Source organism: Cynara cardunculus (genome assembly GCF_001531365.2).
Source record: "Cynara cardunculus var. scolymus isolate 2C chromosome LG 12, CcrdV1, whole genome shotgun sequence".
Taxonomy (NCBI): Eukaryota; Viridiplantae; Streptophyta; class Magnoliopsida; order Asterales; family Asteraceae; genus Cynara; species Cynara cardunculus.
Genome location: NC_037539.1, coordinates 8,293,267 through 8,307,321, shown reverse-complemented (window position 1 = coordinate 8,307,321; position 14,055 = coordinate 8,293,267). Strand labels below are relative to the sequence as shown.

At 39.2% G+C, this 14,055-nt stretch overlaps 1 protein-coding gene across 1 annotated transcript; it reads left to right on the top strand.

Moving 5' to 3' along the window:
• Positions 1-563: 563 nt before the first annotated feature.
• On the top strand, positions 564-13,602 carry LOC112522633 (ATP-dependent helicase BRM-like). The gene is made up of 14 exons (XM_025131888.1): positions 564-1,100; positions 2,733-4,061; positions 4,190-5,500; positions 5,614-5,726; positions 6,433-6,520; positions 6,698-6,784; positions 6,950-7,042; positions 7,112-7,195; positions 7,298-7,501; positions 8,651-8,890; positions 8,972-10,525; positions 10,614-11,147; positions 11,707-11,952; positions 12,879-13,602. The coding sequence occupies exons 1-14, from the start codon at positions 924-926 to the stop codon at positions 13,407-13,409; spliced, it is 6,591 nt and encodes a 2,196-aa protein (XP_024987656.1). The 5' UTR covers positions 564-923; the 3' UTR covers positions 13,410-13,602.
• Positions 13,603-14,055: the final 453 nt, after the last annotated feature.

Below are 14,055 nucleotides of genomic sequence, written 5' to 3'. Positions count from 1 at the left end.
AACTCGATAATTATCCTAATTATATTTTGGATTTTTTATATTTTAAAATGAGATTTTTATCCTCTATTTAATTATGTTTATTCGCAGTTAGTTACACGAATTCAAACATAAAGCTTTAATAAATTGTATTTATGCATAATTTACTTGTAGTCTTGAATTTTAAGTAACATACATCAATAGACAGTGCTTCATTAATAAAAAAATGATTTTTAAAATTTTTTATCAAATATTTTATAATATAATATAAATAAATAAAAATACAAATACGGTAAAAAATATAATTGGTTTTAAATGATTATGCCACATTATTCTATTAAAAATTGCTCCATGCGTTAATTTAATTTGTACGAGAAAAAAATATTATAATAACTGTGGGACCCAGCACAATTAACTAGAGTTGACGTAACCCATATTGGGTTACACCAAATATTGGGGGGACCCATCTCATTAGAAAAGCCTGATGAGGAGGCGTATAAACACCCCACACGCAAAACATAGAGAAAAAATTGGGGGTAAAAAATTGGATAGTGTTAGGGTTTGACTGACGAAATTGGGCGTGAAATCTCCACACACCACTAGGTGAGAGAGAAAGAGAGCGTCTGTATTGAAATCAGATGATTCCTCCGGTAACTTCGGTGGCTCGCCGTCTTCAAGGTCCATCGCACTAGTGGCCCACACGATCTGATTCGTGTGGGAAAAAACGATTTCCAAAATTCTGCAAAATTTTCGATTTTTTTCCATCTTTTCCTGAAAGGGAATTTTTTGGTGTTATAGAGTGAAAAAGTGGTCGTTGAGGGGATCGTGAGGGGTTAAACGACAGCGGTTTTAGTTTGGAAGGAATTGGATTAATTACGGTGTTCGATTTTCACGTTTTGCGAAAATAATTTCTTTTTTAATTATAGAAAATATTCTACAATTTTTGCATGCAATCTGGTGGCGGGGCTCAGCAGGGAGGAGGTGGTCATGGGCGGAACATGGTGCCAGGACCACCATCCTCATCTGCATCGCCGTCTTCTTCTTCATCGGCGGTATCGACCCCCCATTTGGGTTTTGATCCGATGAAGCATCAGCAGCATCAACAGCAACAGCAGCAAAGGCAGGTTAGGGTTTTTTCTTACCACTTTGATTTGATCATGGAAGTAGTTACTGAATGTACACTCACTTGACAAATTTTAGATTAGCTGGATTTATATTATGCATACGATCATGATTTTATTTTCAAATTGTTGTACTCAATTGGGCAGAAGATTTGGACTTTTGAGCTGTATGACGGTTTATTTAAACAAATTTGTTTTTTTTTTTTACTTTGAACCTCTTTGTTTGATGCTAGAAAGAGCCTCAAAGAGGTACATTAGGGCTTAAACTATTATAAGTCTCAGAAGTATAATCTATAACTGTGCTAAAACTCAATGTGAATGTGTGATTTCCTACTATACTTCTCATACAAAGTGTTTCCAGTTATGCAACTCGTTTAAGTATGTCCATTATGCTAAACTTAGGTTTGTAAAGAATGTGCACTGTCTTTTTAATACTTGTTTTGAATTATATCGGCAGACAATATATGGCCTATCTGTTTGGCTTTGCCACTCTGCTTTGTCCTTTTTCTTCTGAGTAATGTTAGATATCACTGTTCTTCAAAGTTTAAATTTGGAAGGTCTTGATGTGTGGATTCAAGGTATTTTAACCGGTAGGCAGTAAGTGTCATCATACCAGAAATATATGTTACTTGAATTGTAATGAGGATGCAGCATAGGCTCTTTGAATTGTGTGTTCATGGTATATTGGTCAATTTGTGGTCTTGCGTTGAAATTATTAAAAAACCTGGTTACTTACTTCAGTGGTCAATAGGACACACAGAGCACACTTGTTAGAGCAACCTAATAGAACATCATTTAGAAGGGTTAAGTTGAATTTAAGTAGCACCAGTGCATTTCTTGAAAAGTTAGGGGAACAAGACACATATGTATCATGTATGTGTCTTAAAGGGACAACCATGATTATGCTAGAACCAGTATGCTCCATTACATGTACAACACTTTTTGATGATATGCACAAGCACTTAATATTGCACTATTTACAACGGTTAACTTCAATAATAGCAACATTGCATTTCTTAGCTAGGGGAGCAAGACACAAAACCATAATTATACTAGAACCAAGTATGTTCCTTTATACGTCCAAGGCTTTTTGATGACATGCATAAGCACTTTAAATAGTGAGTTAATGTTTCCTAAACTGTTACTTTATTGTGATGTGTTTGGATTTGAGTATTAAAATGTTTAAGGAAGTTGATGTGGTCAAAGTTATGAGAAATGTCTTTTATATTCAGTAAAAATGAATGCTAGGTTGTTACTCCCTGCGATTACATTCTTGATTTCATACATATATGATATATCCTTTTGAATCATTTGAGAACTTAGATAGTTGCACTTCTTTCTTGGAAACTAGTGGCTTTTTGACATCATAGGTTGATGATGGCATTTATTTTTATTTGAAACAATTATGCTCTTCTCTTGTAATTCTCATAGTTGCCATTGCATAATTTCAATTCTATCAATACATATACTGAATTCCTGTATCTTTGCTATTAAATCGAGATTCACCATGAAACTCATCATCCTTGATTCTAACTCCTTGGAGTTTGGTCACCCTTTGGCAGCACTCAGAATTAGCAGTTTGGCGTGTCATCACTTGACTCAGGTTTTAAGTATATTTTGTGTATGTTTGTGCAGTCCTTGCAACAACAATTACTTCGGAACCCAGAAGGGAGAGAAGCTATATTAGCTTATCAGTCTGGAATTCGGCAAGGAGTATTGGGAGGTGGTGTTGCTTCGAGTTCTGGCTCTATGCATCTGCAGCGTGTATCTCAGCAACAAGGCCAAGAGGAAGGGCAAATTATGAGACAGGGTTTTGAACAACACATGATGAACCCAATCCATCAGGCATACATGCAATATGCTCTCCATGCTCAACAGAAGTCGTCTCCTGGCATGCAAGCCCAGCAGCAGATGAAAATGGGAATGATGGGGAAAGATCAAGAGCTGCAGATGGGAAATGCAAAAATGCAGGATCTCATGTCATTTCAGGGTGCTAATCAGGCACAGATTCCATCATCCAAGAAACCATCTGACCATTTTGGCCTTGGAGGGAAGCAGCAGGTGGAGGAAGGCCACCAGACAGTTTCTGATCATAGTCAAAATCAAAATAAAATGCAAAATCAGAATCAAAAACATTTTGCCCTTCCAACATCGTTTGGCCAGTTGGTGCCAGGGAATAGTATAAGACCTATGCAAACCCCACAATCTCAACAGACTATCCATACCATGGCGAACAGCCAGGTAGCAATGGCCGCCCAACTGCAGGCCATGCAGGCTTTGGCTCTTGAGCGTAACATTGATCTTTCACTTCCTCAAAATGCTAATCTGGTGGCACAACTAATGCCACTTATGCAGTCTAGGATGCTTGGTCAGCAAAAAGTTAATGAAAGCAACACAGGTCCACAGTCCTTGCCAGTCTCTATGTCAAAGCAGCAGGTCACTTCTCCACAAGTTGCAAATGAAAGTTCACCTCGTGGAAATTCTTCAAGTGATGTGTCTGGGCATTCAGGATCTACCAAAGCAAGGCAGACATTGTCACCTGGCCATGTGGGTGGTTCAACACCAAATGCTATGTTAGTCAACAACTCTAGTGTCAGTCAAGGTCAACAGTTCCCCACTCATGGGAGGGAGAACCAGTTACCACCTAGGCAACCTACCATTAATGGTAGCGGGATGTCTTCTATGCCTCCCCCACAGTCACCTGCAAACATGAACCAGGGTTCAGATCATTTGCTGCTTGGCAAAAGCATGTTAAGTGGCTCAGACTCGCTGCAAATACAGCATGCTAGGCAGCACATGAATAGATCTTCTCCACAGTCTGCAGCTTCATCTAATGATAATGGATTGGAAAACGCTTTACCGTCTCAGAAAGGACAAATGCCACAAGCTCAACCACACCCGGGATTTACAAAACAGCAACTGCATGTTCTTAAAGCCCAAATTCTGGCTTTTAGGCGTATAAAGGTTTGCGAAGTTTCTATAATTACCCACACTTATGTTTGTTTTATCACTTCAGATTACTTTCCTAATACTCTTCTTCTTTTTGTCTTTTCTAATTTTTTTATGGACTACCTGATTTGACTTGATGGCAGAAAGGTGACAGAACTTTGCCCCGTGAACTACTTCAAGCTATTGCACCACCTCCCCTAGAAGTACAGTCGCAGCAGGTGGCTGCCCCTGCTGGAGCAGTTACTCATGATAGAGCTTTGGGTAGAAATCCCATGGAGTCCAATAACAAGGATATTCAAGCTGTGATATTGTCTGGTGGAATGAATAATTTGAAACGAGAAGTGTATGAGGAGAAAGCAACTGCAGTTTCAACAGTTAATGCACAAGGTACGTCTGTAATAAAAGGAAATCCATCAGTTTCTCTTCCTGCAAAAGAAGAACAGAGGAATACTGCATTTCCTCATAAACAGGAACAGGAGGTAGAGCATGGGATTCAGAGAACTTCTCAAGTAAGTGAGGGTACCACGGACAAGGGTAAGGCAGTTGTATCAGGACCTGCTGTTGGTTCTGACACTGTTCAAGGTAGAATAACTGCGCAATCAGGAAATTCACCTCAAGCAAAAGATCCTGGCCCTTCTAGAAAATATCATGGTCCGCTGTTTGACTTCCCTTTCTTCACCCGGAAACACGATTCTTTTGGATCAAGTATGATGCTCAACAATAATAACAATCTAGCTCTGGCATATGATGTGAAAGATCTCCTTGTTGAGGAAGGCATCAAAGTGATTAACAAAAGGAGGAATGAGAATTTGAAGAAGATTGGTGGTTTATTGGCTGTGAATTTGGAGAGAAAAAGGATAAGGCCAGATCTTGTTTTGAAGTTGCAAATTGAAGAAAAGAAGCTTCGACTGCAGGATGTACAGGCACGTGTGAGGGATGAAGTTGATCAGCAGCAACAAGAAATAATGGCTATGCCGGATAGACCATATAGGAAATTTGTTCGATTATGTGAGCGCCAACGTATGGAGCTCAACAGGCAAGTTCAGGCTGCTCAGAGAGCCATTAGGGAGAAACAACTGAAATCCATCTTCCAGTGGCGTAAGAAGCTTCTTGAGTCTCACTGGGCAATCCGTGATGCACGGACTTCCCGGAACAGGGGTGTTGCTAAATATCATGAGAAGATGTTGAGGGAGTTCTCAAAGAAAAAAGATGACGATCGCAATAAAAGAATGGAAGCTTTGAAAAACAATGATGTGGAGCGATACAGACAGATTCTTCTGGAGCAACAGACTAGCGTACCAGGTGAGGCTGCTGAGAGATACGAGGTTCTCTCTTCATTTTTATCCCAGACAGAAGATTATCTCAATAAGCTTGGAGGCAAAATAACAGCTGCCAAGAACCAACAGGAGGTAGAGGACGCAGCAAATGCCGCATCTGCAGCTGCTAGGGCTCAGGTACTCTGTTCTTCCGCTTGCACATTGAATTCATATTTTTGTATGAAAATGCAAACATGATTCTTCATCCCATATTCTTTTTGTTTCATATAATTTTTAATTTGCTGCTAAAGGGTCTATCTGAAGAAGAAGTGAGAGCTGCAGCATCTTGTGCGAGGGAAGAAGTTCTAATAAGAAACCGTTTCTCTTCAATGAATGCACCCCAGGATAGTTCATCTGTTAGCAAGTAAGCTTCTAATGGCTATTGCTCAATGATCAATACTTATAGAATGGTCGTTGTGATACGTATAGAAACTGAGTTTTTACTATCTTCGGAAGACTGCTTATCATATCTATCAATTGTTCCATTTGGTACCTCCACCAAATGTCCATTTTTGGAATGATCAGATACAACTTGTCTTAAATTGGAAAGTTTTGAAATGACACCAGTTTAGGCTCGTATTATTTATAGATGATTATAACTTATAAGTTGCTTAACGGGAGATACTTTTTGAATCAGAGTTTTTTGTTTACAAATGCGGATTTTGATACTTCTGTCACATGCCAAACACAACTTATTCATTTTTTGGATTCTCAAATGCAACATTACCAGAATTTGGAGGCTTTGAAATAAGATCAGTTTACCCTTGTATATGCATAGACGTGGGTCCCTATATAGTCTTCTATGGTTTGAAAATCTTAAATTCATGAAAAGTTATGAACTTTCCCTCCCCTTCCTTTAATGTGACATGAGTCTATCAGTTATATAATGCCATTTTTGGACTCGAATAAGTAGTTGATTCCTTGTTCTAATATGCAAGAAGACAGTCTTAGGTTTTATAAATCTACAGAGCTAGAATTACAGAAATCTGATGCAATGCTCTGTTGTACAATAAATTAGTGCTCGCTTTGTTAATCTTTCACTAAATCTTTTTCTTTTTGGTTGTCAACAGATATTATACTCTTGCACATGCTGTAAGTGAAAGGGTTATTCGGCAGCCCTCGATGCTACGGGCAGGAACTTTGAGGGACTATCAGCTTGTATGTCACTTTATCCTTGCAGCCCTCGATTTGCATTACATTGTTACGTCTTTGGTTATGGGTTGATTTGGCGAATAGACTTTATGTACCATCTTTTGACAACTTGGTCCATTTTAGTTTGTTGCATACATATTGAATGGTATATCTAACATACTTATCAATTTACCGCCCTTCCAGGTCGGATTGCAGTGGATGCTTTCATTGTATAATAACAAGTTGAATGGTATATTGGCTGATGAAATGGGTCTTGGAAAAACTGTCCAGGTAGCTTCTTGCCCGTTATTGCTTCCGTGCACCTGGCAGCGAAGCTTCTGCTTTTGTTTTACTAAGCAACAAAAATATATTCCGTGGTTGTAGTGTAGGAGGTTCCATTCAGTTTGGTATCTTTCAGTTCCTTAATCAAGCTTTGCCGATATCTTCTATGTACAGGTTATGGCTTTGATTGCTTATCTGATGGAGTTCAAAAGCAATTATGGCCCACATCTTATAATTGTTCCTAATGCTGTTCTGGTTAACTGGAAGGTTAGTTAAACTCAATCGTATTCTGGTTAATGTTTTATTTTCCATGCTGTCTAACTTAGTTCTGTGCAGAGTGAGTTACATAATTGGTTGCCGAGCGTTTCATGCATTTACTATGTCGGCAACAAAGATCAGCGAACAAAATTGTTTTCTCAGGTAAGATTTTTCTACTTCTCTTCTTTTTCGAATTTTAAAGTTCTTGTGTACAAGATTCCTTTAAGTGTTGAAGTCTCATATTTTTCTTTTCTATCATGTTAGGAGGTTTGTGCAATGAAATTCAATGTCCTTGTGACAACGTATGAATTTATCATGTATGATAAATCAAAACTTTCGAGAGTTGATTGGAAGTATATAGTTATTGACGAAGCACAAAGAATGAAGGACCGAGAGTCGGTTTTAGCTCGTGATCTTGACAAGTACCGCTGCCAGAGGCGGCTTCTTCTCACAGGGACCCCTTTACAGGTCAGTTGAGGCATTGCAAAGCCAAGGTTTTTTTGTACAACGTTTCGCTGATCTTTTTTATGTTCCCATGTGCGTGTTACTATGTGCTTTTAAAAATATATTCATACTTGTCAGCTTGTGCATCGGTTAATTTACTTCTGCTCCTATCATAAAGTTGGATTTTATAAGGATTGTTTCTTAAGCTTTTAGCATGCAACATGCAGATTAACATATTCATATACAGTTAAATCTTGGTCATCTTATTGCCATATGGAGAAATGTAGGTTGGGTTCTAGTCATTTTCTGGAGATATAAGTGGATTCTCTTGACAGATTCTTAACCCAGTGCTGACTAATTCCTATCTAAATCGTGAAAAAGTTAACTAGAAGCCAATCAACACCCATCTATATAGTAACAGAGTTCCAACATCTTTCTTAAGAGTGTAACCGATTTATCAGACCTTGTTAATATGTTGCTGTTGCTGTCCAAATAGAACTTCCATCAAATCAGCATTTAGTGCTGACTAATTCCTATCTAAATCAGCATTTAGTGCTGACTAATTCCTATCTAAATCAGCATTTAGTGTTGACTAATTTCTATCTAAATCGTGAAAAGTTAACTAGAAGCCAATCAACACCCATCTATATAGTAACAGAGTTCGAACATCTTTCTTAAGAGGGTAACCGATTTATCAGCCCTTGTTAATATGTTGCTGTTGCTGTCCATATAGAATTTCCATCCAATCAGCATTTAGTGCTAGAATGTAATGCTCTGGTATATTGCCTACCAAGGGGTTGTTTGGTTGATTTTCCATTAAATCCTGCGTAGATAAAGTTGTCTGTGTGGATTAATCTGTCTGTATAGACTGGGAAGGTTTTTGTTTGAGAGGTTTTTTCATGGATGGAAGGAGCGTATTTGTTAATTTGGAGGGGTAGGTTTGGAAAAAACGTTGCTTTCTGCATAAAGCTCCGCCTAGAAGCTTACTAGATAAGTCACTTTCTATATCATTTAGCCACTACCAAACAATCATGTATAGCTGACCGAGTAAGTTGTGAGTCTCATTAAGCTCATTAAGCTACTAACAACAGGCCCTAACTCATTTTTTAAAGTTTTTACTTTTTAATTGCGCAGCTTGAGTTGAAAAGTGCTGTGTTTTTTTTCTCTCTGCAGAATGATCTTAAGGAGCTCTGGTCATTATTGAATCTATTGCTTCCAGAAGTCTTTGACAATCGCAAAGTGTTTCACGACTGGTTCTCACAGCCCTTTCAGAAGGAAGTCTCACACAATGCTGAGGATGATTGGCTGGAGACTGAGAAAAAAGTTATCGTTATACATCGACTTCATCAGATCTTGGAGCCTTTTATGCTCAGACGTCGTGTCGAAGATGTGGAAGGTTCACTTCCTCCAAAGGTAATCTTTTCATTTTCATCATAGTTTTTCCAACTTCTTTTAACTCTGGCCTGGGGATGACCTTATAACCTATTATTGCAGATCTCCATCATTTTACGATGTAAAATGTCAGCTACCCAAGGTTCTATATATGATTGGATAAAATCTACTGGTACTATCCGAGTTGACCCTGAAGATGAGAAGCGGAAGGTTCAGAAGAGTCCGATGTACCAGGCCAAGACATTCAAGCCATTGAACAATAAATGCATGGAGCTCAGAAAAACTTGCAACCATCCTTTGCTTAATTACCCGTATTTTAATGATCTCTCCAAAGACTTTCTTGTTAGATCCTGTGGCAAATTATGGGTTCTTGATAGGATCCTGATAAAGCTTCAAAGAACAGGGCATCGAGTACTTCTGTTTAGTACAATGACAAAGCTTTTAGATATTTTGGAGGAGTATTTGCAGTGGCGTCGACTTGTCTACAGAAGAATTGATGGTACAACCAGTTTGGAAGACCGAGAGTCTGCTATTGTGGACTTCAATAGCCCAGATACAGATTGTTTTATCTTCTTGCTCAGCATTCGTGCAGCTGGACGAGGTTTGAATCTTCAGACAGCCGACACAGTGATCATATATGATCCTGACCCGAACCCTAAAAACGAGGAGCAGGCAGTTGCTAGAGCTCACCGTATTGGGCAGACAAGAGAAGTGAAGGTTATATACATGGAAGCTGTGGTTGATAAAGTTGCAAGTCATGAGAAAGAGGACAACTTCAGGAATGGAGGTACTGTTGATTCAGACGATGATCTTGCCGGTAAGGATCGGTACATAGGATCTATCGAGAGCCTCATAAGAAATAATATTCAGCAATATAAGATTGATATGGCTGATGAAGTTATCAATGCTGGAAGGTTTGACCAGAGAACCACACATGAAGAAAGGCGTTCAACCTTGGAGTCATTGTTACGTGATGAAGAGAGATATCAAGAAACTGTTCATGACGTCCCTTCACTTCAAGATGTCAACCGAATGATTGCTAGAAGTGAAGAAGAAGTGGATCTTTTTGATCAGATGGATGAAGAATTTGATTGGGCAGAAGAGATGACAAGATACGACGAAGTTCCAAAGTGGCTCCGTGCTAGTTCTCGAGAGGTGAATGCTACCGTTGCCCGTATGTCTAAAAAACCACCAAAGGACATTCTGTTTACTGACAATATCGGTGTGGAACCAAGTGAAATGGCTTCTGATATTCCTGAGAAAAGAAGGGGACGATTTAAAGGAAAGAAGTTCCCAAATTATGCCGAATTGGATGATGACATCGAGGAGTTCTCTGAAGCTAGCTCTGAAGAGCTTGTAAATGCAGAGGGAGAAGTTGGGGATTCCGAAGATGATGAAACTGTTGGTGTTAACGAGGTACCTACTGTTGACAAAGGCCAATCAGAAGATGACCTTCCTCCTTCTACTGATAGGTATGAGTATAACGGTACACCTGATACCGCGAGACGCAATCATATGCTTCAGGAAGCTGGTTCTTCAGGATTATCTTCTGGTAGTCGACGATTAATGCCAATAGCAGTTCCTTCCATTTCTGCTCAGAAATTCGGGTCACTTTCTGCATTAGATGCTCGACCACGTTCTCGTTCGAAAAGGCTGGTATGTCTTGCTTTGCTCAAAACGTAAAAAGAAAAAGATTATTTTAAATGTAGTATCTAACTTTTTATCATACAATGTATGCAACTAGCATGATGATCTTGAGGAAGGGGAGATTGCCATGTCTGGAGATTCACATTTTGACCTTCAGCAATCTGGTAGTTTAAATCATGAGCGTGATGAAGGTGAAGATGAACAGGTTTTGCAGCCAAAAATAAAGCGCAAACGTAGTGTTCGAGTTCGACCAAGACATGCTGTGGAGAGGCTGGATGAGAAGTCTGGTGATAAGTCTTCTCTCCTTCGTGGTGACTCCTCTCAGTCACCATTCCAAGCTGAGCGTAGACTACATGGCAAGATTCAAGCTGAACAAAAGTTGGTTCAAGAGCACACTTCTTACAAACATGATCAGAATAACGCCTTGTTGAAAGCTAAGCGAACTCCGCCTACCCGGAAAAACTCAAACAAGGCAAATGCTCAAATTGCAGCGAAACCAACCAGAACAAATCCCATATCTGCTCCTGCAGAAGATGCTGCTGAGCACTCTAAAGAAAGCTCGGATGTGAAAGTAAAGAGTGGAAGTGGGCTGTTTGGTGGACCCGCGATGACCGAGGCTATCCAAAGAAGGGTATGTACTATAGTTAATACGCGTAACTTTTCTGACTATCGTGTTTGTTTTCTTTGTTGCAAACATGCCATGTTTTTGGAAAATGCAAAAAGAATAGACCTCGTAAATACAAACACTTTATTGTTGAATCTTTTTAATCTTCCAAAGGGTGGTGTTCGTTTTGCATTTCCTCAAAAACGATGGTTTATTTGCAACAAAATCTAAGAACAATGGTATGAACAATTAATCATGCATTATAATTAGGAAAAATTGTGGAACTGTAAATGTGAAAATACTCATCTTTTTTGGCAGTTTTTGTTGGTACATTGCCCATTCTTATAAAATATAGCTAATTTGCATCAAGCATGGTAACATAAATAAGGCATCAACTCTAATCGTGGTCAAATATATTATCTTCTTGATCACAAATTCATGTTGTATCAAATGACCTCACTGTGAAATTCAGTAAGTTCCGTCTCTTTATCTCCCGGTGAGTTGGACGGGAAGAGACATAGGGGGTTATCTATGAAGCATTTGAATTTTGATGGTTGTGCATGAATGTTATTTTTTCTTGTTGCAGTGTAAAAATGTAATCACCAAAATCCAGCGGAGAATTGATAAGGAAGGCCAGCAAATTATTCCATTGCTAACTGATTTGTGGAAGAGAACTGAAAGTCCCGGTAGCAGTGCTGGCAATAGTCTTCTTGACCTACGAAAGATTGAGCTGCGTGTTGACAGATTGGAGTACAATGGAGTTATGGATTTGATTGCCGATGTGCAGGTTATGTTAAAAGGTGGAATGCAGTATTTCGGATTTTCGCATGAGGTATGATGCTTCAGTTTCATTTTATGTGGTTACTCTAATTGATAATTTTGAGCAATATTATGTGTCATGGGTAACAGCTTCAATGAATGTTCCCGAGTAGGGGTATAAAAGATAACCGAAACTGAATAACCCACCCGAAACGAATGAGATTTGGGTCAAACGGTTCCGGGTTAAATGGTTCCTTAACCGAATAAGGATCGATTTTTGGTTCAAAATTTTTTCCTCCCAAGTTCCTCCCTACTTTTCAATTTCTTTGAACTTCATTGACAAACCTTCTTAAGCCCATCTTCACTAAAACCATTTTGGAAACACTTCATGGAAACAAGGAGTCTTTCACAAAACAACTGCTCTACTCTTCGGGGTAGTGGACAGGTCTGCAAAAGTGAACAAATATATACTCACATCTCCAACGCTAAAATCTTCCCATCTGCAATTGGTGCTTGCATATCTACCAACACTTGGGTAGAGGGAGGATCGAACGAGAACAGGGTCAAAGTAAGACACGAGAATGGCCAAATATCACATGTGATTTTGCACTGAAATCACATGCGATTATAGAACACAGTCAACGCAAGGGTGTGCGGGTGACTTGGCCCGCGACCTAAGTTGAGCATAATCACATGTAATTTTCGACACAATGTTAAAATCACATGTAATATGACCGTACTCGAGTTTTCTTATTTGATCCTTTCTCATTTGAACCCGACTCTACTTTGGTAATGACTAATTAGATAGATAATTATAAATCAATTTGAGGTTAACCCTCAAAAATAAAGATCTTAACATATACTTCTCGTGGTTATATCTTTGATTTTGTCTCTAATGACATAAAGTGATCGGCTCTGATTAGGGGTGAGTTTTGGAGTGATGGTGCACTGAGTTTGTCCTTTTGGTCTCTCTGATTCCATTAATTATTATGAACACAGGTGAGATCTGAAGCAAGGAAGGTGCATGATCTATTTTTCGATATAATGAAGATAGCATTTCCCGACACAGATTTTCGAGAAGCCAGGAGTGCGCTCACTTTCTCTGGCTCCATAGCTTCCTCCGCATCGCTTTCATCTCCTAGACCCATTGGACAAACCAAACGACCAAAACCGACAATCGACATAGAGCCCGAACCAAGTCTTCCCTCACGACCACTTTCTCGTGGGTCCATCCCTGCTAAAGAAACACGGTTCGGGACCAGGGTTGCACCCGTTGCTCAAGAACCTAGACCCTTCACCCATCCAGGTGATTTTGTAATCTGCAAGAAGAAGAGGAAGGACAGAGAAAAGTCAGGGGTGGTGAAAGCAGCTGGTCCTGTTTCACCGGTGGGTCGTGGGACTAGGAGCCCGGGCCAAACTAGACTGAGCCAAAGCCAAACAATTGGTCAGGCGGGAGGTGGCGTTGGTTGGGCGAACCCTGTTAAAAGAATGAGGACGGATGCGGGGAAAAGGCGACCGAGTCAAGTATAACGAGGGAGAGAGAGTATTAGCAAATGGTTTGTGTACCACTTGTTGAGCATAGAGTACAAGTTGGTTAATGTGGATAGATGATTTTGGATGGATGTTAACTGTAATGCAAAGATGATTACCAGTCTTGTCTTTGAGCTGCTGCTTGTGGTGGTAATCAAGAATGTCTTGCAAAAATCAGCATATTATTCAGAGATATAATAATACTTGGAATGCTTACAAAATCAAAATCAAAGGAAAATGCGAATTTAATTTAAAATGCTTCTTTTACACGTATACTAATTAGTAATTAGTATGTGGTAACTTCTTGGTGTTTTTATCCTTTTGTTTGATTGTTAGCTTCATATTGTGTTGTATGTGACCACAAGGTTTTTTTTTAGTAACTGACCGTCTTCCCTAAATCCAGATTTAGGGGCTGTTTACCTAAATGCTTACCCGGTAAGTGCTTATCGATATGAGTCAACACTATAATTCATTTTGATGATTTGAGTTTTTAGTACATCAAAACGTATTGAATGCAACAATTTACCACCGGGTAAGCACTTACATAGGTAGGAGGCGTCATCTTCATTTACTGGGTAAGACTATCATTTTTATCGTTCTGACCCGATAAGATTGTTGACCCTTGTCATGTTCATCCAATGAAGAA

Bases quoted from the DNA above. Each gene is read 5' to 3' on its own strand.
- LOC112522633 (XM_025131888.1), top strand. From the start codon at position 924: ATGCAATCTGGTGGCGGGGCTCAGCAGGGAGGAGGTGGTCATGGGCGG. The intron at 6,521-6,697 runs GTATGTCACTTT...CCGCCCTTCCAG, and splicing joins CTTTGAGGGACTATCAGCTT to GTCGGATTGCAGTGGATGCT. The intron at 8,891-8,971 runs GTAATCTTTTCA...CTATTATTGCAG, and splicing joins AAGGTTCACTTCCTCCAAAG to ATCTCCATCATTTTACGATG.